General features: G+C 48.7%; 2 protein-coding genes and 1 long non-coding RNA gene across 31 annotated transcripts in view; 1 reads left to right on the plus strand and 2 right to left on the minus strand.

The window, feature by feature from the left end:
• lrrc75ba (leucine rich repeat containing 75Ba) overlaps nucleotides 1–21,391 on the minus strand; it is a 32,967-nt gene extending 11,576 nt beyond the window's left edge. Inside the window, exons 1-3 of the mRNA XM_049002382.1 lie at nucleotides 20,811–21,391; nucleotides 13,741–13,869; nucleotides 10,489–10,601 (exon numbers count right to left, since the gene is read on the minus strand). Coding sequence (XP_048858339.1) covers nucleotides 10,489–10,601; nucleotides 13,741–13,869; nucleotides 20,811–21,101 — 533 coding nt within the window. The 5' untranslated portion in view covers nucleotides 21,102–21,391. The remainder of the gene's footprint in view (nucleotides 1–10,488; nucleotides 10,602–13,740; nucleotides 13,870–20,810) is intronic.
• Nucleotides 10,717–11,150, minus strand: LOC125725459 (uncharacterized). 2 transcript variants are annotated; one of them, XR_007387495.1, is made up of 3 exons: nucleotides 11,116–11,150; nucleotides 10,828–10,899; nucleotides 10,717–10,791 (listed from the first exon to the last, which is right to left on the minus strand). It is a non-coding gene; the product is annotated as an uncharacterized LOC125725459 (long non-coding RNA). The 2 variants fall into 2 exon arrangements; XR_007387493.1 differs by lacking the exon at nucleotides 11,116–11,150 and adding an exon at nucleotides 11,080–11,114.
• On the plus strand, nucleotides 13,913–16,602 carry LOC125725322 (uncharacterized). 28 transcript variants are annotated; one of them, XM_049002259.1, is made up of 4 exons: nucleotides 13,919–14,621; nucleotides 14,658–14,693; nucleotides 14,766–15,276; nucleotides 16,209–16,602. In XM_049002259.1, exons 1-4 carry the CDS (start codon nucleotides 14,232–14,234, stop codon nucleotides 16,310–16,312), a joined length of 1,041 nt encoding a protein of 346 aa, XP_048858216.1. In that variant the 5' UTR covers nucleotides 13,919–14,231; the 3' UTR covers nucleotides 16,313–16,602. The 28 variants fall into 28 exon arrangements, with proteins under 28 accessions (XP_048858275.1, XP_048858256.1, XP_048858207.1 ...); XM_049002291.1 differs by having other exon boundaries at nucleotides 13,919–14,549; XM_049002325.1 differs by having other exon boundaries at nucleotides 13,919–14,369; nucleotides 14,478–14,513; nucleotides 14,658–15,276.
• Nucleotides 21,392–24,575: the final 3,184 nt, after the last annotated feature.

The raw sequence follows: 24,575 nt of genomic DNA on the forward strand, positions 1-24,575 counted from the left end.
GGTGTGTGAGTGGGGTGAGTGTCCTTCGGGCTGAAGCACTCCTCTTGGGTGTGAAAGGTGTCGGGCTTTGATATTTTGCCAGAGCTGTTTTTCTCTGAAGGCTGGAATGTGATTTTAATGACACCAAGGACGGCTCACCATTGGCTGCCTGTCAGTTCATGGGACGGCATGACTGGAGGTAGAAGCTCTCTAATCACAAATGGAGATTAGAGCACCACAATTTGAAATTAAGAAAGGTGAGAAAGAGCTCAAACGAGGCTGTAAACTTCCCTTCCAAATATCCTCCTGATCACATCTCATTTAATTTCATTGACTTTAGTTTCTTCTATGTCGCTCATTCATAGCCCACAACTTCAGTTATTTCACAGTCATTTTTCTCCCCCTTAAGCTTGCCGTGACCTCGAACCGCTGCCACTTTAATGAAGATTCTGCTTCGTGAACTGTGATTAATGGCTGAAGTTATATTAGAACAAAAATTCACGTTGGAGATTTCCCTCAGCATTGCCTGCTAATTATAATTAAAGTAGGCTGTACTGTCTGTCATCTGGGATAATGGTTTCTGCTGAATGGTATTGTGCTTTCAGAAGGGTGAAATTACACTAGTGAGCATTTCCTCTATGATTTCCCCCTCACTGCTTTTGTGTTCGCCCTGTTTTCTCTGGGCATTAGACATGGGAGACAGCACTACCATTTTGTTTAATGGAACAAGTTGACCTGTCTTCCTTTCTGGTGCCTTGAAGTGATCTGATTGGCTGGGAGATGATGAAAGTCAGAGGGTGGCTCTACTGGCAGAGCCAGGGAGGGCTGAGTTTGTAGTTGCCTTAACAACAGATGATTGACAGCAGCATCTTTCTGCCACCTGTCACTAAGCGCATAGTGATTCTAAGAGGCCGTGACGGTGCAAAAAAACTCCTGACTGCCTTTCTGTAGGCACCCTGTTGCCTGCCAGTGAAAGTATGGGAAGGCAGAGATCACACACCGCTGGCAGAAGGCATTAGTGGGATGAGAAGGCATTAAGGAGAGGCTGTTGACAGCATGGATGCCGCTCGCCCTGATACGCAGCTCCAGTGTGGGGGGGTTGGGAGATGCAGCAGAGGCTCGTTCTGCCTCACAACAGAAGCAATCAGGCCGTGCATCAACACACAAGCAGAAGTGCAGACAGAGGTGCAGGCCTGCACAACCACCGACGCATTCGGGGAGCCGGCTGCAAAGTGTGAGTGAACTGGGGACACTGGAACGAGTGACTTCCCTAAAATGGAGGGGAAACAACAGTGAGAGAGTCACCAGCACCGACATCTGCAGACGTGTTGCAGAGGAATAATTTATGAGATCGAGCATAGTGGCAGTTAACCCTACAGATCCACGGCTTTGGAAGCAGAGTGGCAGCCCACATTTCCTATGTGATCTGCTTCTCAGAATCTATGGATCTATAAGCCACCCCATTCTGCTTCCAGACTGGACTAACCTGAAAAGGAGATCACTTAGACCTGGGAACAGCTGCCCCATGAGGACACTGGCTTAGGCAGGCAGTAATGCAGGTGTACGAACATCATGATAAGGTGCCAGAAACAGACTGGAACTACATTACAATGGAAAGTGAATATTCCCCAGCCAGCCTGGTTACTAGACTATAAACTAGCCTAGACCGAGGACCATGCGACTCTTTGTTTCAGACTCTTCAAGGGCTTCCCAGGATCAGTCGAATAACTCCTATAAAAATTACATTGTTAGTTCATATATCCAACTGGTCTGTTCATATGGAGTCATTATGAATTTCTGCTGAAGCAACGCTTGCCCCACTTCCCTGGGGAGGGATGTGTGATCAGTCACAATCCGGAAGCTAGTTACGCAGCAAAGGGTGTCCGTGTTTCGCTGAAATAATGAAGAGCTCCCCACGAGGCAGATCTCACAGGCTCACTAACAGGAGTCACAAGGCTGTGGCTTGGAGCTCGGAAAATCTGTTATTTGCATACAGGGAGCAGGCAGCTGGTGGCGAAAGTGCCAAAGAGCTAAACTGTAGTCCAGCTATCTCCCTAATGTAAAGCTGATAGCTGGTCCCCGGTGCTGGGAGCCTGTTTTTACTGGAGGATCGCAGTCAGTTCTCTGCTGCTTCCTCTGTCCCTTTTCTCCTTCACTGCTTTATCCGTCGCTCTATCACACCATGAACACCATCCCTCCTTGGCTTTACAGCACTTTCATAAATCTGCGACACCACCTGGATACCATGCAGAGCACCTGGTTTTCTGGGATGCTGTTTCCACAGCGACAGGCAGCGGACCGTGGGCTGGTAGCCGTGTCCGGCCTGGGAATGGCAGCGACTTCCAGGAGTGTCACTGGCAACTTGCCTGTCAGAGACGAAGAGCTCCTGGCTCCCTGGTGGGAGACTGAAAAACAGGCGAGTGAAGCTCTCTGCTAATTCACATACTATCTGTTTCTTATACTACCTTCCTAGTTATTTTTGCACAACGCAATGGCCTGTGCTGGGATTCAGCTCTGAGCCCCATAATGCCCAATATGCTTCCAGTGGTACACACTTCTCATGAGGGTTTCCTGAGGGCTTCACGGGGTGGAATGACCTTGGCGGACAGCTGGAAGGGCAGAGAATGTGGCTGAAAATGCCACAATGAGAGAAGGCCCCGTAATGGGCCCAGGGGGGACAGGAGGGGGCTCAATGTTTGGGTCTCTACGATTGGCTGAAACTCACCCACTTTCATGTGTCACGTGACAGCTTGAAGGAGTCTGAGCAGTGAAGCTGAGTACTGCCCTGTCTACAGATCACTCAGTGTTTTTTTCACTCCAAGCAGTTGAGATGGCAAATTAAACAATGACCGATTTGGGCGCGATGTTGACTATCACAGAAAGCACAGCTGATGTCTGAAAGCACAGCTGATGACATGCCTTTGTCCATAACAGACCCACACAAACACCTCCAGTCTGCATATTTAAAAAAAAAAACCACACACACATACCACAAATTGACAGTGGAAACAGGCACTCTGGGCAGGCAATCTGACAGCACTCCCCAACCTGTTTCAGTTGGCAGCCAGATCCTTACTTGGCTAACACTCTGGTATTGATTGCCAGGGTCTGGCTGATACAGTCTGTGATGCAGTGGAGAAGAGGGAAATAGGGCTTTTTAAATCAGAATACTTCTCCTTAATAGAAAATTAATGGCTTTTAGAAAACCATGTCTAAAGCAGAAAACTCTACCCCATCTAGGCCTTTATGTAGCTGACCATCATCATCGTATTATGGGAATGACATCTACTGAAAATGATCACATTCACTGGTGGTTTAGGAAGCATAGTGTGGTAAGTATCACCTCCCAGGGCATGAACTTGATACCTGTCATTTACACATTTTCATTATTCAGGTTTCTATCACATTAAGAAAGGGTCTGTACCCCATCCCCATATCCCGTCCCTGCAGTGTGTCGAGCTGGGGTCTGTACCCCATCCCCATATCCTGTCCCTGCAGTGTGTCGAGCTGGGGTCTGTACCCCATCCCCATATCCCGTCCCTGCAGTGTGTCGAGCTGGGGTCTGTACCCCATCCCCATATCCCGTCCCTGCAGTGTGTCGAGCTGGGGTCTGTACCCCATCCCCATATCCCGTCCCTGCAGTGTGTCGACCTGGGGTCTGTACCCCATCCCCATATCCCGACCCTGCAGTGTGTTGAGCTGGGGTCTGTACCCCATCCCCATATCCCGACCCTGCAGTGTCTCGAGCTGGGCTCTGTACCCCATCCCCATGTCACTACCAGAACTCCAGCTCACATTTCACCATCACTATGGCTAATGCTCATTTTTTGTTTGGCGGTTCAGTATTAAAAGAAATTAAATCTTCATCCACATTCCAAATCAGTCCACAGTCTTCTTTTTTATTAGAACTTACATTTCTCTGTGGCAATGAAGTTTACAGGGCATAGTCCATCCAATCTCAGTGTATTATACCTGGAGGAAACTGGACTACAGGATACAAAAAGGCAGAGCGTAACCATGGGAAGTGAGTACGGCTTTGGACCCTGGAGATGGTGGAGGGTAACCATGGGAAGTGAGTACGGCTTTGGACCCTGGAGATGGTGGAGCGTAACCATGGGAAGTGAGTACGGCTTTGGACCCTGGAGATGGTGGAGCGTAACCATGGGAAGTGAGTACGGCTTTGGACCCTGGAGATGGTGGAGCGTAACCATGGGAAGTGAGTACGGCTTTGGACCCTGGAGATGGTGGAGCGCAACCATGGAAAGTGAGTACGGCTTTGGACCTTGGAGATGGTGGAGCACAAGCATGGGAAGTGAGTACGGCTTTGGACCCTGGAGATGGTGGAGCACAACCATGGGAAGTGAGTACGGCTTTGGACCTTGGAGATGGTGGAGCGTAACCATGGGAAGTGAGTATGGCTTTGGACCCTGGAGATGGTGGAACGTAACCATGGGAAGTGAGTACGGCTTTGGACCCTGGAGATGGTGGAGCGCAACCATGGAAAGTGAGTACGGCTTTGGACCTTGGAGATGGTGGAGCACAAGCATGGGAAGTGAGTACGGCTTTGGACCCTGGAGATGGTGGAGCACAACCATGGGAAGTGAGTACGGCTTTGGACCTTGGAGATGGTGGAGCGTAACCATGGGAACTGAGTATGGCTTTGGACCCTGGAGATGGTGGAACGTAACCATGGGAAGTGAGTACGGCTTTGGACCTTGGAGATGTGCAATGACAACAGTACCTTTCACCATAATATCATTTTCTTCATCGTTTACAAATTATTAAAGTAAATAGTTAAGTTACTCCATGGACCTCCATAAATAAATTATATGGAACCCCCCTCACACACACATACACCTTCTGATTCTTCCAGGAGCTTTTGCAGCTTTCCCCTACATCTCCTGGGATATTAGACATTTGCCCTGCTAGGCTGTGTTCTTTTGCAAAGTCATGAATGTTTTAGCAGGTCCTGCATTATTCATCTATACCTCTTTCCTAATCCAGTCCTCGGGGACTAAGACAGTCCATATTTTTGCTCCCTCCCAGCTCCCTAGCAAAAATGTGGAGTATCTAGGAGGGAGTTTGAAGGGTGCAAAAAAATGGACTGACTGTGGGTCTGGGGATCACTGATCTATGTTGACTATAAGACCAGCACTCTCCTATGATATCAGAGTCACAGCTAGAAGGTCACCCCTTCACCCTCCTTTGAGATCAGAGTCACAGCTGGCAGGTTACCCCTTCACTCTCCTTTGAGATCAGAGTCACAGCTGGAAGGTCACCCTTTCACTCTCCTTTGAGATCAGAGTCACAGCTAGAAGGTCACCCCTTCACTCTCCTATGAGATCAGAGTCACAGCTGGAAGGTCACCCCTTCACTCTCCATTGCGATCAGAGTCACAACTGGAAGGTTACCCTTTCACTCTCCTTTGAGATCAGAGTCACAGCTAGAAGGTCACCCCTTCACTCTCCTATGAGATCAGAGTCTCAGCTGGAAGGTCACCCCTTCACTCTCCATTGCGATCAGAGTCACAACTGGAAGGTCACCCTTTCACTCTCCTTTGAGATCAGAGTCACAGCTAGAAGGTCACCCCTTCACTCTCCTTTGTGATCAGAGTCACAGCTGGAAGGTCACCCCTTCACTCTCCTATGAGATCAGAGTCACAGTTGGAAGTTTACCCCTTCACTCTCCTATGAGATCAGAGTCACAGCTGGAAGGTCACCCTTTCACTGTCCTATGAGATCAGAGTCACAGCTGGAAGGTCACCCTTTCACTCTCCTATGAGATCAGGGTCACAGCTGGAAGGTCACCCTTTCACTCTCCTATGAGATCAGAGTCACAGCTAGAAGGTCACCCCTTCACTCTCCTTTGAGATCAGGGTCACAGCTGGAAGGTCACCCTTTCACTCTCCTATGAGATCAGAGTCACAGCTAGAAGGTCACCCCTTCACTCTCCTTTGAGATCAGGGTCACAGCTGGAAGGTCACCCTTTCACTCTCCTATGAGATCAGAGTCACAGCTGGAAGGTCACCCCTTCACTCTCCTATGAGATCAGAGTCACAGCTAGAAGGTCACCCTTTCACTCTCCTATGAGATCAGAGTCACAGGTGGAAGGTCACCCTTTCACTCTCCTATGAGATCAGAGTCACAGCTAGAAGGTCACCCTTTCACTCTCCTATGAGATCAGAGTCACAGCTAGAAGGTCACCCTTTCACTCTCCTATGAGATCAGAGTCACAGCTAGAAGGTCACCCCTTCACTCTCCTTTGAGATCAGGGTCACAGCTGGAAGGTCACCCTTTCACTCTCCTATGAGATCAGAGTCACAGCTAGAAGGTCACCCCTTCACTCTCCTTTGAGATCAGGGTCACAGCTGGAAGGTCACCCTTTCACTCTCCTATGAGATCAGAGTCACAGCTGGAAGGTCACCCCTTCACTCTCCTATGAGATCAGAGTCACAGCTAGAAGGTCACCCTTTCACTCTCCTATGAGATCAGAGTCACAGGTGGAAGGTCACCCTTTCACTCTCCTATGAGATCAGAGTCACAGCTAGAAGGTCACCCTTTCACTCTCCTATGAGATCAGGGTCACAGCTGGAAGGTCACCCTTTCACTCTCCTATGAGATCAGGGTCACAGCTGGAAGGTCACCCTTTCACTCTCCTATGAGATCAGAGTCACAGCTGGAAGGTCACCCTTTCACTTTCCTTTGTGATCAGGGTCACAGACAATTTAATAACTTGCAAGGGCAAGAAAACGTTGAGATGAAGGGAACTTTCAGTGGCACACAGACAATCGCTGCTGCAGCAAAAAGGCACTTACAGGCATAGTGGAAGAATATTTTCTTCCTCCTGTAGTTTGTAGAGGGGGTCAGTGTTAAGCACTACTTTTTAATTGCAGGAAAAGCCTGTTTACTTTGCAGCTAACCCACAATTTCTTTCTCATCTAAGCTGATTAATGGAGTAGTTTTCCAAGCAATTCCTTTTCTTGGATTTGATAGAATCTTCATTCTCCACCCTCAATGGCAAATATAATATATATATCTAATATACTGAGCAGTAGTATTTTTACTATGTTGTTGTGTACTATATACTATATACTATACTGCGTGCTGAAAGAAAATATCAGTGTTGATGAAACCCCCTTCGAAAGAAATAAACAATGTTTATGAAAATTTCATGTGTATATATATATATATATATATATATATATATATATATATATATATATATATATATATATATATATATATGAAGTCAATTTCATTAAGAGTTATATACACATTTGTGGAATCATTATTACTGAAGCTGCCTAGAAACAAGCATTTTACAATAAAAGCCGAAATTCTGAAGAATACTTACACAGGCAGATGTTTTGCGGTGAGGTGAAGCTTACTGAAGCTGTTCAGGCTGGCTATTGCCATCTTTTACCCCAACTATACTCGTGGGATCGGAGAAACCAGAGGAGCTTCTGCCAGAGCCCCAGCAACTGAAGGTGTAGGATGATGCTGCTACTTGAGGATGGGGGAACTAAATGAAAACTCTTGGCGCTTCTCCACCATGGGAACTTTTTTCAGACACCAGAACTTTTTTCAACACAGGAACTCGACCGGAGTTCATCTGAGGCAGTTCCAGAAACTTTGTTTTAGTCCCTCCACACTAGATACTTTTAATTAGAACACAAACTACTGGGTTGGGCTTGTAGATCAATAACCAATATATTTATGTCTAATATCGCTGATGCCAGCCTTGAAACCTGCCAGCGCTTATTAGCAGAATAATGTTACATCCTTTTTCATTCTGTGGAAAATTAAACATCTATCTGAATAATAATGAGTTCTAAACATGTCGCAGGTTGTATAAATATAATAAAATTGAAAGGCTGTGTCCCCTTTTGATCACAATCGATCCCCAGTCAGTTGCTACAGGCAACTGAAGCAGCTCAGCACCTTCCTCACTCGTCCACCCTCTATGGTGTGAAAGACCAACCGTGAAGGCACCAGAATGCACAGGCCTGCACACCACAGCACATTCCTGCTTATTGCAGGGGAATATCTCTGCTGCTTTCAGTGGACGGGTAGATTATGTATGTTATTTAGCCTTGGATGCTAAAGGATATGACTGTTTAAACAACATCGACTGACAAACAAGCCCTCCCCCAATGTGGGGTGCTGGCAGGCAGAACCTTCAAAGGGGGAAAATGGCTGCTATTTATAGCTCATGTTATAACAGAATGGTTCCCATCAGGGGATACAAAAATGTGAAACGCCAGTGTCTGGGTAAGCAGGGAGCACTTGGGTTCAAAAATAAGAAAAACTGTGGTTTTCTCATGAGTTTCCTGAAGGCGTTTGCCAGCAAGATCTGCCCAGTCAGTCCAGCCTGAGATATACGCTGGCAAAGAGCTGGGTCTGGGAAAAGCCACCCTAATACCAGGAGGCGCCCCCATAGGCACAGTACGTGGGAGTCGGGCACAGTACGCGGGAGTCGGGCACAGTACGCGGGAGTCGGGCACAGTACGCGGGAGTCGGGCACAGTACGCGGGAGTCGGGCACAGTACGCGGAAGTCGGGCACAGTACGCGGGAGTCGGGCACAGTATGCGGGAGTCGGGCACAGTACACGGGAGTCAGGCACAGTACATGGGAGTCGGGCACAGTACGCGGGAGTCGGGCACAGTACGCGGGAGTCAGGCACAGTACGCGGGAGTATCAGACTGTGTTGGGTCAAAAGCAGTATCCCTGGGAACAGGAATCGACGTGGAGCCCAGTTCAAGGTGCACAACAGAGATACTTAGTAAATCAGCCGATAAATAGCCTCCTTTGCTCTAAGACCACAGAATGGCCACAGCTCGGAAGACTACGTGCTCTTCGCTTCCTGTCAGTAAATCTGTTGGACCCGTACACCGCTTGAGTGATGTGGCACTAGCGCAGTAGCTGGCTGTGTTTGTTTGCTGGGCCCGCAGTCCCTGGGATGTGGTGACTAATCTGAGCTGCACCTCTCGTCTTCTGAAGGTGTCAGACTGCCGCCGAGCAGCAGGTCTGCCGCATGACTCAGTACAAAGGAGACCTTAGTAAGACAGGCAGCTTGGCTATCACACACAGTACACACAGCGCAAATATATATCTGATTATCCGATTTCCGCTGAAGCCAGACTGCATTCATGCCTGAAAGACCCAAAAGATATGAGCATCCACGCATCTGTTCACTAAGCAGCAAACACAGATAGGCATCTCCTTGCTCAGAGGTCAGGCTGAACGGACGGGAACGATAAATCGACTGCGGCAGTGCAGTGAGATGCCGTCGCCCACATACTCATTCCCTGTCCCGGGTTTTTCTTCCAGAGACTGTCTGGCACTCATCGATGTTATCCTGAGCTGGCTGCCTTACTTCAAGATAGCCGCTGGCGTCCAGGCCAGTACATGTTTTTAGCACAGCTAATCTCTGTTTCTGAGCTACGTGGCAGCTGGAAATCCCGTTAATACAGCATTATTCCACGTGCTGAGCTTCACGCACTTTAGCAATGGCTGCTGTCTCACAGGGGTATGACATGGCTGCCTCAGCCTCACACTATTCATCGTGCAGTAGGCCCCCCTGGGTGAGGAAGGACAGGGGGCAACACAGAGCAAGAGCACATTACATGGGGGGGGGTATGCTCATTGACGCAGTCCCGCTCACTAAAGCACGTCTTACCGCACCTATGGGCCTTTTACAGTCAGACAGATATAAGGCAGCAGCCTTCAGACACCCTGCACTGCTCTCTGTTCTTCAGGTCCACCACGAGCCCTGCTTCCATACGGCTTTCTAATGTTTACACCCAGAGCAACCAAAGTAGACATACAGTAAATCAGCAATGCAGCAAATCAAAGAGAACCACTGATGTAGCCGGATTCTTCCTCCTAAGCCCAGCCACCCCCACGACACCCCCTCCCCATACAACACCAAGGGAAATGGGGAATGATATCCTCTATTAGAAGGCATTGTCCCAGGGAGCCCAACTAGACAGCAGATTTTGGACACTGCTTCAGGAGAGACAGTTGGATGGCTGAGTTTGGACGGATAGACCCAGCTGGACGGCTAAGTTCCTCTTTAACCCCCAGAGATCTCCCAGTATCTGAATGTGACAGAGCTACAGGGAACATTGTCGCAGGAGAAACCTCCCTTCAGCTGTCTACGGGGGAAAAACCCCAATGACGAAGAATTAACACAGATTGTGGCATTCAAGCCAGACACATGTAAAGAGCAGGAAGGTTCCGAAGCCATGCTTTTCATTTTAGAGTCTTTGCTGTCATGCCATATGCTACCTGCTAATATGATTTACTGCATACTCTGGGTTTGCCCTATGCACAGCATCCCGTAGAAGGTCACTCGTCAAAGTAATAAAAACACTAATGTAGGGTCCTCACAGTCACATATCCGCCCAGCCCTAAACCATAATTGCCAGTTAGACTCTTCCTGCAAGGTGACGGGTATTTCAGTGCCCTTGGCTGCGGTCGGCTGCAGATTTGGTGCCTCTGGCTCACCAGGCCTGGGATTTCCTCCTGGGCATGCTTTGCCGTAACCACTTGGAGTGCGGGGTCAGGTGGTAGATCAGCTGCCGGCAGATCTTGTCAGAGGACTTCAAGGTGTCGGCATCCTGCAAAGGGGATCCAGAGACAGACCTCTGACACACAGACTCTAGCAGGGACAGTGACACAAAGAAGACTAGAAGGCTGTCTGGGGACTGGGAGAGAGTCCTAGGGGGAAAAAGACACCTACGCGGTCTGACACGTCCCCAGGCTGAGTTACACCTACGCGGTCTGGCACGTCCCCAGGCTGAGTTACACCTACGCGGTCTGACACGTCCCCAGGCTGAGTTACACCTACGCGGTCTGGCACGTCCCCAGGCTGAGTTACACCTACGCGGTCTGACACGTCCCCAGGCTGAGTTACACCTACGCGGTCTGACACGTCCCCAGGCTGAGCTACACCTATGCGGTCTGACACGTCCCCAGGCTGAGTTACACCTACGCGGTCTGACACGTCCCCAGGCTGAGCTACACCTACGCGGTCTGACACGTCCCCAGGCTGAGTTACACCTACGCGGTCTGGCACGTCCCCAGGCTGAGTTACACCTACGCGGTCTGGCACGTCCCCAGGCTGAGTTACACCTACGCGGTCTGGCACGTCCCCAGGCTGAGTTACACCTACGCGGTCTGGCACGTCCCCAGGCTGAGTTACACCTACGCGGTGTGGCACGTCCCCAGGCTGAGTTACACCTACGCGGTCTGACACGTCCCCAGACTGAGTTACACCTACGCGGTCTGGCACGTCCCCAGGCTGAGTTACACCTATGCGGTCTGGCACGTCCCCAGGCTGAGTTACACCTACGCGGTCTGGCACGTCCCCAGGCTGAGTTACACCTACGCGGTCTGACACGTCCCCAGGCTGAGTTACACCTACGCGGTCTGGCACGTCCCCAGACTGAGTTACACCTACGAGGTCTGGCACGTCCCCAGGCTGAGTTACACCTACGCAGTCTGGTACCTTCCCAGTTCACAAACACGGGAGCTCGAGAAAGTGCTGCATGCCATCTCGGTAACTCGCAGCAATCAGAGGTAAACATGCAGCCACTCCCCTGAATCCGTTTCAGTGCCTGCTTCCTGGTTCCAGGGCGAGCAGCTATCTTTGTTTTGCATAAGAAATTGAGACGATTTGCCAGACCCCTGACTTCTACTCCCACATTTTACAAACGGGAGAAAGGCTTTAAAATTATCTGGAGAACTGCCATTCCTACTTACAGGGCACCACTGCCTGCAGCTTCTCCTGAAACAAAAACACGATTCTGATCGTTTTTGGTGCCAACCAGAGCTAAGTAGGTGGAACATACTAAAAAACAACACAATGGAGGAAACACCAGATATTTGGCAGAAAAAAAAATCTGTCTTTATTTTTTTTTTGTGATATAAGGTGAAAAGCATTAATATGGACGATGTCTCTCCATATTGCCTTTCATATTCGTCCAAGCGTATAAGAAGTCTAAAATCCAAATTGTAAACTACTTAAGGCTGGTAATCAGTCTGGATTAGAATCTGAATGCAGTTTTGGGCTGGGAATCAGTATGAACTGGATCTCCAAATTTAAAATACAAAAAAAGAATAGATCAAAGCAACCTTTAACGTTTTGGATTCCAGCAGGCAATAAGGCAAATATAAACGGGACAGTTTGATAAACACCCCGCCAGTCTTCCTGAGATAAAGGATGGACTTTCCTAAACTTCAGAGGAACCTTCAGACAGGGAAGAAATATACAGATTCCCACCTCCCACCTCAGCAGACCCTCCCAGAGCTTGGCATTGTGGGATAGCAGTCATCAGCACAAGATGCCCACCTCCCTGCTTCCCACTATGCCCCCTCCCCCGCCATGGGATCATGTGACTGTCCTACAGAACAGGTCATGATTCATCACAATTAGGCTTATGGATGTATAGGGTTGCAGCCAATGATTTGTACCAGTCTGGACCAGTATCATATGGTGATTTTCCACTGGTACACGGGAACCGAGCCATACCATGAAAAGAGACTAGTTCCAGGTTGGTTCAAGGTCACTTCGGTTTTCCATTGCAGAAGAGTTGGTTTGGGGATTACAGATCGACAGTGAGTAAAACCGAAGAGACACTTCTTTGCTGTTCATGCGGCGTACATCACGATTTACTGTGTGCTACGTTCTGCTAGCATGTCTGTGAAAATCCCCATCTTACGTTAGCATCAAACGCTAGCTGAATTAGCATTACGTAAATTTGCATTACGCGTCCATTCCACTCAGCTGTTCTATAGTGCATTTTTAAGTAGATGGTTGGGAATTTTCACAGTGCATCAATACATCGTAATGTGCGATATCACTAATAATCAATAATATATAGAGTGTACGCATTTCCTTCAGATAATCCATTTCAACCAATCAGATGGCGGTGATGCAGCAGCCTGGTTTGGTCACGCTTTCCGCGCCACTCGTGAGCAGCGCCATGGCAGCTTGGTTATGGCTCCAATATGACTTGGGTTTGGCTTGCAAACTGTACAGTGGAAATCCGCCAGTTCACAGTATGGCTCGGTTCTTGGTGGCAGTAGAAAAGCATTATTATAGTAGGAGGAGGACTATGGCAATGTGTAAAAACTGATTTTCTTTGTAGTTTGACCAAGAAACAAACTACCTGAGCCTAATACCTATTCATAGTTCTAGAGGTGTTTGAGATTGTACAGTTCTGGAAAACAAAACTGTTTTATTTACCACCTGTTGCAATAACTCTAAGGTAGCTTGTGAGTCATGTGACCGTCCTCTGTTCCGATTGGACGAGCCATCCAGAGCTGCAGACATGGGTGTCCGTCACAAAAGCTTCTAAAATTCCCCAACATATGAAAATTCATCTTGCTGCACAACCCAAACCTCCTCATTAAACCGTAAGTTCACATCCGTCCTCCAGCCCTGAGAAAAGGTTTGCTTAACTATTACGGCACTTATATACTGGGATTCAGAGAAAAATCTGTGACACAAAGAAAAGGTCACAGCAATATCAGGATTTTCAAATTCTTTCATTAATTCATCCCCAAGATGATTGCTAAGACAATAAAAAGTTAGGCTGCCAGTTTTGAAAGAGAAATTCTAAATTTAATAGTGTTTTGAACGAGCAGGCAACTGGCTGGTTTGACTGCTGTCTTCTTGGGCCCTGAATGTCACATACATGCACATGTTTAAGTCATAGAAGTAGAGACAGGACCAGGAATACAACGTTCCCTCACCTTCCTGGGGCACTGCATGTCTCTGGCCAGGCTAAGGAGCAGCTCGTGGGAGATGGGGTCCACCAGGTTCAGGAAAGCAGCGTTCTTGTACAGGATGTCATTAAGGGAGGTTCCTTCTAAGCCCAGATCCTACAAGACAGGGGGAGGTATCGCAGGTTTTCATACATGCAGGCAAAATTATGTTGTTATTCCTTCATTAACCATCACACAGATATAGTGTATCTAGTACAATGGTGATAGAAAGAACTACATTATTAGCTGGTGGGGACAGGAGGACACTGCAAGAGTGTTCGACCAGTGGATATAGAGGGACCCTCACAGTTTCCACAGACCAGCTGACTGAAGAGTTGGGGGGGGGGGGGCAGCAGTGCCTGTGGGAGGTTGTCGGACTGAAACCCTTCAGCTTGCGAGTGCAGAAAGGCATGACGCCCCGGTGAGGAGGACCAAGGCTGGGTGATCCATTCGGTCAGGCAGGAGGAACAGACGTAAGGATGGCCCAGATGGGAGGATTAGATGTGAAGGTGAGGATGGCCCAGATGGGAGGATTAGATGCGAAGGTGAGGATGGACCAGATGGGAGGATTAGATGTGAAGGTGAGGATGGCCCAGATGAGAGGATTAGATGTGAAGGTGAGGATGGCCCAGACGGGAGGATTAGATGTGAAGGTGAGGATGGCCCAGATGGGAGGATTAGATGTGAAGGTGAGGATGGACCAGATGGGAGGATTAGATGTGAAGGTGAGGATGGCCCAGATGAGAGGATTAGATGTGAAGGTGAGGATGGCCCAGATGAGAGGATTAGATGTGAAGGTGAGGATGGCCCAGATGGGAGGATTAGATGTGAAGGTGAGGATGACCCAGATGGGAGGATTAGATGTGAAGGTGAGGATGGGCCAGATGAGAGGATTAGATGTGAAGGTGAGGATGACCCAGATGGGAGGATTAGATGTGAAGGTGAGGATGGCCCAGATGAGAGGATTAGATGTGAAGGTGAGGATGGCCCAGATGAGAGGATTAGATGTGAAGGTGAGGATGGCCCAGACGGGAGGATTAGATGTGAAGATGAGGATGGCCCAGATGGGAGGATTAGATGTGAAGGTGAGGATGGACCAGATGGGAGGATTAGATGTGAAGGTGAGGATGGCCCAGATGAGAGGATTAGATGTGAAGGTGAGGATGGCCCAGATGGGAGGATTAGATATGAAGGTGAGGATGACCCAGATGGGAGGATTAGATGTGAAGGTGAGGATGGGCCAGATGAGAGGATTAGATGTGAAGGTGAGGATGACCCAGATGGGAGGATTAGATGTGAAGGTGAGGATGGGCCAGATGGGAGGATTAGATGTGAAGGTGAGGATGGGCCAGATGGGAGGATTAGATGTGAAGGTGAGGATGGGCCAGATAGGAGGATTAGATGTGAAGGTGAGGAAGGCACAGCTGGGAAAAGTGTACATGAAGGCAATGATGACGCAGATGGAAGGAGCAGATTTGAAGGATGAAGGCAAGGACGACACAAGCATGAGGAGCAGACATGAAGGTAAGGACGCTACAGATGGAAGGAGTAGAAGTTTAGGCTAGAACGAAGCAGCTGGGAGGAACAGACGTGAAGACAAGAATGCCACAAATGGGAGGAGTGGATGTGAAGGCGAGGAGCAAGGCTGCATTACAGAGATGTGTAAAGTGATGAGCTTATTATCAGCCAGGGGCTGGGAGTGGTGTGAAGCAGGCTAACAGGCAGCACAGAGAGCAGGGCTGCATTACGGAGATGTGTGAAGTGATGAGTATATTATCAGCCAGGGGCTGGGAGTGGTGTGAAGCAGGCTAACAGGCAGCACAGAGAGCAGGGCTGCATTACAGAGATGTGTAAAGTGATGAGTTTATTATCAGCCAGGGGCTGGGAGTGGTGTAAAGCAGGCTAACAGGCAGCACAGAGAGCAGGGCTGCATTAAGGAGATGTATAAAATAATGAGCTTATTATCAGCCAGGGGCTGGGAGTGGTGTGAAGCAGGCTAACAGGCAGCACAGAGAGCAGGGCTGCATTACGGAGATGTGTAAAGTTATTCTAAATAACTATCCTGTTGACTGGTTAATTAAAATGAAGGGAACAGCAGGGCTGTGGGCATAAAAATGTAAGCTGATGTTACGCCGCTTCGTAATGAAGTAGCACCTTTTTCCTCTTTCAACTGAGAACACTCTCAGATCTCAGGTGTCCAATAACGTAAATAACATAAATCCCAATCAGAACCGATCCTGCATCCTTAACTAATTCTTTTCACAGTTGGCTCTACCCCCACATTTCTGCTCTTTAACTCTACAATATAACTGTGATAATAACTTAATCAATGTGAACGAGTTCACATAAAGGACCCTGATAGAGGTGGTCTGCTACCTGCCTGCCTACTGTGTCATTGGGACCCTCTGGGCAAATTTCTGCCTGTTGTTTAAGGAGCAACATTTCTCCCTCCCTAGGTCAAGCTTCCCCCATTATTAACTCGAAAGAGCTCCTGCAAGCCAAAGCAGAGAGGAGCCTTTGGACAAGCCAGGGGAAGGAAGACGTGACTCACTGCTATTGACCTCCTAATAGCACTGACGCCATGCCATTGGCCTCCTCATAGACCTGACGCCCTGCCATTGACCTCCTCATAGACCTGACTCCCTGCCATTGACCTCCTCATAGACCTAATGCCATGCCATTGGCCTCCTCATAGACCTGACGCCCTGCCATTGACCTCCTCATAGACCTGACTCCCTGCCATTGACCTCCTCATAGACCTAACGCCATGCCATTGGCCTCCTCATAGACCTGACGCCCTGCCATTGGCCTCCTCATAGATCTGACGCCCTGCCATTGGCCTCCTCATAGACCTGACGCCCTGCCATTGGCCTCCTCATAGACCTGACGCCCTGCCATTGGCCTCCTCATAGACCTGACGCCCTGCCATTGACCTCCTCATAGACCTGACGCCCTGCCATTGGCCTCCTCATAGACCTGACGCCCTGCCATTGGCCTCCTCATAGACCTGACGCCCTGCCATTTGCCTCCTCATAGACCTGACGCCCTGCCATTGACCTCCTCATAGACCTGACGCCCTGCCATTGACCTCCTCATAGACCTGACGCCCTGCCATTGGCCTCCTCATAGAGCAGTTGCCATAGCCCCATGAGCTTGATGTGTGATAGGAAGGCATCTCTGACGCATATCTCTCATGCCAGGCAAAAAAAAACTTTTATGAACATTTTAGTAGACTTATGGACATGACATGACTCAAGTAACTACAGCACGTATAATGTTCAAATGCTTTGAACGGTGTGATGATACCTGCTGTAGACACTTTTGACAGAAGACAGAACATAGTATGACTCTGACTGGCCTGGCCGCTGTCCAGCCCCTTATGCTCTCTGGCTCATGACACATTACTCCCGTAACCATCATTATTATAATGATCTGCTGTTTCTGCTATACTCGCCCTTCTGCTGGTCCCCACCACAAGAGAAAGCCTTCATTCGGGTCACGCATTGAAAAGACTTGGCTGCCACAACAGCCTGCCACCAGCTCGTGATTCGTCCCTCCTGGGGCCACTGGCAGTAGGTGCTCATTATGGCTTAGCACAAGCACACACATGCCTTGCCATTCCACAGTGCACAGAGCAGGAATCAAATCCGCAACCCAAAGTGTGAGCCACTGTGTCACGCCTGAGCATCTTCACTAACTGCGTATGCAGTCCAATTTTACAGAAGGCATGAAGCCTTTTCTAAGGGTCAGGATCCCAGTCCAGTGCGGGCACAAGGCAGGGGCAGGATGTCAGTGCATCGCAGGGCACACTCACAACCCTAGTGGAAGCCCATGTGGTAATGCTAGGCAAGCCTCACAGCCTGACAGTGCCGTAGGCAGCTGCTTACCTAAGGCTGCCCTTCACTGCACACACAATCACGAGAACTTTAAATAAAATGATCGATGTCACCATAACCTGCTGGTACAGCTGGAGGAGCATTTCTGTCTGAAAGATTAGGATATTATTTCATAACAGTTACAGTGGATATAAAAAGTGCACACGCCACTGTTAAGATGCCAGGTTATTGTGATGTAAAAAAAAAGAGACCACGATAAATCATTTCAAAACTTCAAAGCTTCAGTCTAGGTGGAGGGAATTATGAACAGTTCCAAATACCAGCCAATTTTGGCCCAAAACCATCAGGTGTCTGCTAGAAAGCTGAAGATGAAGAGGAATTTCATCTTTAAGACCCCAAGCATGCATGCAAATCTACAAAAGAATGGCTTCACCCGAAGAAAATGAAAGCTTTGGTGCCGGCCCAGTCAGAGCCCAGACCTAAATCCAACTGAAATTCTGTGGGTTGAGGGTTGGGCAAAGGAGACGGCCTGACAGATTGCCAGAGTGCTTTTGCAAGGAAGAGTGGCATGCTGATGGACTGCTACCCAAAAAGACCGAATGCTGTAATTAAATAAAAAGGTGCTTCAACACAGTATTCGTTTAAGGGTGTGCACACTTATGCAACCAGCGCATCCTACACTTTTTATTCTTTATATTTTTTAACCATGTTTGTTACACCTTTAACATGTTTGTTTGTTTTTCAGTTGAATTGTACAGGTTACGGGTCACATTAAAGGTCGGAAAAGGTTTTAAATGATTTATCATGCTGTTGTTTTTCACATCACAAAAACCTGGCATCTTACCAGGGGTGTCTACGCATTTTATGTCCACTGTATTTATGTCTGGTTCACTTTTTTGAATGTTCTCAGTTGCCATGGCAAGCAAAGGTCTGCAGACCCTGAGCAAAAGGGGGCATGTGCTACAAAGGGCCACGCAATCAGGGAGCGGGCAGAGCGTCTCGTGGCAGAGCGGGGCATTATGGGTCCTTAGCTTTGCTCACACTGGCCGCCATGACTAACCCTGTCACTGGACTTGCACACTGGATTCACAATGGTCACGTTTTCCACATCCTTTCTGTAAACGGCTGAAGCACTCATACCCTGACATGGTTCACCACGTAGATGCTAATGAGTGCCCTATCGGCCTGCGTCTGAGGCTACAGCCACACCCACTCATGCCCAGCCACACAACACCAACGACAGGGGTGCACCTCCTCCCTGCAGCATCACACGGTTTTTTGGGAAAGGCTGGGAGTAAAGCCCACGCTGTCATCCCAGAGATGGCAGGAAGTGTGTAATGGCAGACTGCCGGACGCCTGCCAGGGTAAGCGGGGGCTTGCCCCTCTGTGCACTCTGTGCCAGGATGATGTCATAACCGCCTGCCAGGATGTGGAAGCCCCACTCGGGCTGGGCGGCAGCCAAGGCGAAGCCAGGCCATGCCAGGACCGAGGCCCACTGGGTCCTGCGCGAGTCCAGCCGGATGGCAAAGACTAATAAGGGAATCAGAGGACAGGAGCGACGCCCAGAAAGATGGATCATAGGTGGATGAGTAGGGGAAGACTCAAAGACAAGACAGAACCGAGAGCAGATTCCAAAAAACAACTGAAACTCAAATTAATTCGGAGAAGGTGCTGATTATTTTCCCCCCACCCAGCTGCCAGTCTGTGGCAAGGGGGGGTGTGATGAAAGCCGGAGTGGGGGGCACATCTTCTCAGTCTAGGCTTCAGGCAGCCTGGGATGGGCTGCTGACGAGGTGAGGAGCCTCCCGCTGAGCAGAGAAGCTTTCGGGACTCGCCCAGGGTGTGGGGCAGAGCCCAGCAAGGAGCGCGTGCACTGGGGTTGGGTGCTGCGCTCTAGGCAGGGGGGGCGGGGGAGAATACCTCATAACAACCTGAACACAGACCCCCCCCCACCCTGGCTATGAAAACATGAGGCCCTGAAGTAGAAGTTTCTCAGGAAAAGAGGGAAATGGGGCTGTACTGAGACTCCCGGCTGGGAACCAGCACTCGTCCCGCCCACGGAAGAGGACCCCTGTGAGGACCATGGGGGGTGGGGGGAGCACAGCAGATGGGGCTTCTTCTTCTTCTTCTACTCCGTGTTTTTTTCCTCTCTCAGCCTTCAAGCGGCGCAGCTCTGAGCTGGAGCTCGACCACCTACGCACTCTCACTGGCTTACCGTGAAAAAGGTGCTTTGGCAGTATCCGCAAGGTCGGGTAAACTACTAAGTGGGATGGGGGGGGAATAGCACCTGCAAATAGCACCTGGATTCCCCAGACACATTTCAGAGACAACATATAAATTTTGGTTGATGAATTTAGGCTGAAGTGGACTTGGTTCAGGTTGCTTAGCCTGCTTTGACAGCCAGGCCGCTACGGGCTGCCTGCACCTTTCGAACCGGCATCTGGGGCCCAGCTGTCACCCCCCCGCCTTCCACACAAAACCCATTCTGAGGCCCACGGGCGCCCAGAAGGCGGAACCAATCTGACAGCTGAATCCTTCCTGTGTTGATGTGAACAACAGTATGACAATCAGTGGCACAATTATGCTTCTCAGTCTGTTATTTAGGTGGCATTTCAGGGCACGTCTGAGGGAGCATTTACTCAGTATCCAAGCAGATCTGCACAGCTTAAGACCCTGATTCTGAGCAGCCCGCATGGTCCCTGCAGCAGCAAGTGTGTATGCTGTTTGTAAACACAGTGATCAGTCAGCCAGCTCTGGATGACCAGAGTCACGCTCGCGGGTCCGTTTGTCTGTGTGTGTGTGTGTGTGTGTGTGTATATATATATATATATATATATATATATATATATATGCACACATATGACTGTAGGTATACAGATTTGGATTGTGTCCTTTATTTAAGTTTATCTAGCAGAGTTTCAGCCGCTTATTCCCAGCTCTCACCCTTTATTAATTCTGTTTAAATTAAGCAACCTGTGGCCATTGTCCGGGATTCACATTTTTATTGGGTTCATGCACGGTGATTTGCGGTTGACGTCCCCCTTTCCAAACGCAGGAGGGCATTTGTCACATCAAAAACTAGTTAAGGGTCAAAATGAAAGACTAGTTTTTCGAAACGAGACACTTGCAGTTCTGCATGCTCATGTGACATTTCAGTTTTTTTTTATATCGTAAATTGCCTGATCGGCGCCTTTGACAGTAATGCGGGCGGCGAATCCCCACCTTCCTCAGTAATTTCAGCACGTCCACCGCCTGCTCAACCTTGTAGCCGCGCAGCAGCTTCTGTATCTCCCGGATCCACGCCACTCTCCGCACGTATGGGCTGTGGTTGGTCTTCCGCAGCATCCCCGGCAGCCTGTCCGACCTCAGCATCAGCGACGTGAACAGAAAGTCTCCGGCAGCCCGGCTCCCACTCCGCTCGGTATCCCCGGAGCTGTCATGCCGCTGGCGTCTCCGCTTGGGGAATTTCACCCCGCTGTCCAGACTTCTCTGTCTGCTGAGCCTGGAGCCCATGCTGGTGCTGTCGGGATTTTTACAAACGCACGGCTGATGAAGAGTGCCACATCCAACGCTAGAGAAAGGACAGCGCCGACAATAAAGATGATGTTACAATAAAGGGAGTAGATTCCGGGCTTTGGCTCCTCTGAACTTAGGGATCGCACCTATTTCTTTACTCTAAAATGCATTACGTTAGCAGAGAGCGAAGCGCGTCGTTTCGTGGGCTTTTATGGTTTTCGTCTGGCGAGCTCGCAGCGATGCACTGGCAGCCTCCCCGCTTGCTATTCCGGAGCTGTCCCCTTACAACGCTGTTTGTGTCTGTGCACCACGTGATTCTCGTATCGGTGCCGGCCAATCAGAGCCGGCCTAGCCGCGCGTGTGTTTATAGACGGGGTGCCTGCCCCGCGAGCGGAACACAACCCCCCCCCCCCAACCCCCCCCCCCCCGGCGGCCAGGCTGAGCCCGGCTCTGATCCACAACCTAACGGGACAGGCCGTTGTTCTTGTGTGTTTCAGGTAAAACCATTTTCCTGATTTGACTTGGCGGAGCTGCTATGATTGTGAACTGGCACAGGCTCTCTTGGCGTTTCTGAATTGTTTCTGAGAGGCGTTTGTACCGACAAGGGCAAAGACTTGTTTCTTTATTCACATTCGTGTCCATCAGTTAAAATGTAAAATAATGTTAAAATAATGTTAAAATAATGTTTATAAATTGGCTAATGAAATATTGCATATAAGTTCTCTGGTTCTGAAAAGTTAAATTGCTGGATGGTTGAGTTAATAAGTTAAATAGGATTTTTCTGTCATATGAAAAGAATTAATTAACCAGATCAAGCGTTTTATTTTTTACCTTCTGATGGAATTAATTCTAATAAGCCTAGCAGTAACTGTTTTGATATGTATCCTATAATTATTTGCGGGCCTCGTCAGTGCTGGGGAAGGCATGCGGGAAGTGTACTCCCCAATATTTAATTTGGCTCTCTCCTGCACCCGTGATCCTAATTGAAACATTCACAGTAAATACGTATTTCCATCCAATTTCTGTGCCCACTTGTGCTATGCAGGGTCGAAGGGGGAGGTGGTGGTGGTGGGGGGGGGGGGGGGTAATCTGGAGCCAATCTCGGAGGCTGTGGGTGCAGGGAAAGACAAATTTGTTTATACGGCACAATTCAAAGCGTTTTACAAAATTACAAGAACATATTTAAATAAAATACATTAAAATCATATTTAAAAGACAAAATAAATAAATTATAAAAAAAGTCAAACAAATAGTTAACTGAAAAGAAGGTACATTGTAGTGACAGTTGATGACTAAACTGATTTAATCCATTGAAAAGCTGCAGCAAACAGTAATGTTTTAAGGCCTGATTTAAATGTGCTGTCACTGTTAGCAGACCTCAGGTCTTCAGGAAGCTTGTTCCGCAGACAGGGAGCATAGAAACCGGATGCTGCTTCCCTGTGCTTGGTCTCGATTCTGTAAATTGGAATTGTCCGGGAAACAACCTGGGACAGTGTGCACTATGGGTAGTTTGGTGACCCCAACACCATGGGGAGAGCATGCAAACAGCACACACAAACAGATATTCAAACCCTGGTCTCAGAGTGTGAGGCGATGGCACTAACCACTGCACCACCTTAAATATCTTTCTCTTACAAGTAAAATCCTTGTGCGTTTAGATGATAGGTTCTTTTTAAATTCAGATTTGAAACCGTGCAAGATGTAGTGAAAATAGGTGACACTGTTATGGGTTTGCCCATAGGTGTGCATGTGTGAATGAAGAGTGTGTGAGCGTGCAATGTGAATGAAGAGTGTGTGAGCGTGCAATGTGAATGAAGAGTGTGTGAGCGTGCAGTGTGAATGAAGAGTGTGTGAGCGTGCAGTGTGAATGAAGAGTGTGTGAGCGTGCAATGTGAATGAAGAGTGTGTGAGCGTGCAGTGTGAATGAAGAGTGTGTGAGCGTGCAGTGTGAATGAAGAGTGTGTGAGCGTGCAATGTGAATGAAGAGTGTGTGAGCGTGCAGTGTGAATGAAGAGTGTGTGAGCGTGCAATGTGAATGAAGAGTGTGTGAGCGTGCAGTGTGAATGAAGAGTGTGTGAGTGTGCAGTGTGAATGAAGAATGTGCAGTGCGAATGAAGAGTGTGTGAGTGTGCAGTGTGAATGAAGAATGTGCAGTGTGAATGAAGAGTGTGTGAGTGTGCAGTGTGAATGAAGAATGTGCAGTGTGAATGAAGAATGTGTGAGTGTGCAGTGTGAATGAAGAGTGTGTGAGTGCGCAATGTGATGTCGGCACTCCATCCTAGGATGTTCCCTGCCTTGCACCCATAGCCTCCGGGATAAGCTCTGGACCCCCGTAACTCTTAATAACATGCACTTACATGGATGGATGGATGAATGGATTGATGGATGGATGGATGGATGGATGGATGGACGGACGGATGGATTGACGACATATATAAAGTGCAGTGCTTTGCTCTTCACGGATTTTCCACTGCTGGTACGATATGTAAATGGTGCACTTTCCTGTCCACTGACCTCCACTGGGATGGAAGCATCCTGCTAAGCTTTATGCTGCTGTCATGTCCTGCCCACCATGTCTGCCTGACCCCTCCTGTTTCCTCCCTTGCGCTGCTCTGTCTCCCCTCTCATTCTTGCCTTCATGGTAACCACTCCCAGCTGCCTCTTGTCTGCTCCCTTGTTAGTTCTGTGATTAAGTGCTTCCCACCCCTGAATTCCCCAGCTCCATCACTGTTGTTGTGCCTCAAGGTTGCTCCTGCCCTGGCTTCCCTTCTTGATCCCCTGAAATCCTGCCGCTTTCCAGTGCTGTTCATCCTCTCCCATTTGCTCTGATGCCTGCTCTCACATCATCCGTTCCACCCGATCATGACGACTACGATGTGACTGATGCTGCTTCTGTCCTTCACAAATGAAGGCGATGGCAGTCCTGTGAAAGATTTTCTGTTTCTGCCTGAATTACAATTTAAGCAATAAGTGAAATTCAGCTGCGGTGGGATGCGTGTCACATTGGAGCAAATTCGGTTTTATATTGAGCTCTAGGTTTGGTTTTCACTTCTGCCTTATCCAGGTTGGGTCTTTAATAGATGTGCAAGTCTTCTGTTTCATTGTGTCTACAGTCACCAAGCTGAAACAGTGATTGATGTTGAAAAATTAATCTTAGTTTTGGCCTTAAGGGGAGATGGAGTGATGTACCTTTGCCCTCAAGTTCTGCAATATAAATTTCAGTTTCACTTAAATACAGTAAAAGAATCCAGCACCTTAATATCTGCTCACACATGTACACACACACACACACACATAAACACACATGCACACATACACACATATACACATGCACACATACTTGCACACACACACACCCACACACAGATTGTAATCATATCTCTGTGGGGACTCTGTGTAAACTTCACCGTCTTGTACCTAGTCATCTCCTCTCTGTGCATCACTCATTGCTCTCCTGCTAAGGTCTTGAAT

Source organism: Brienomyrus brachyistius, chromosome 2, assembly GCF_023856365.1.
Source record: "Brienomyrus brachyistius isolate T26 chromosome 2, BBRACH_0.4, whole genome shotgun sequence".
NCBI classification, from domain to species: Eukaryota; Metazoa; Chordata; class Actinopteri; order Osteoglossiformes; family Mormyridae; genus Brienomyrus; species Brienomyrus brachyistius.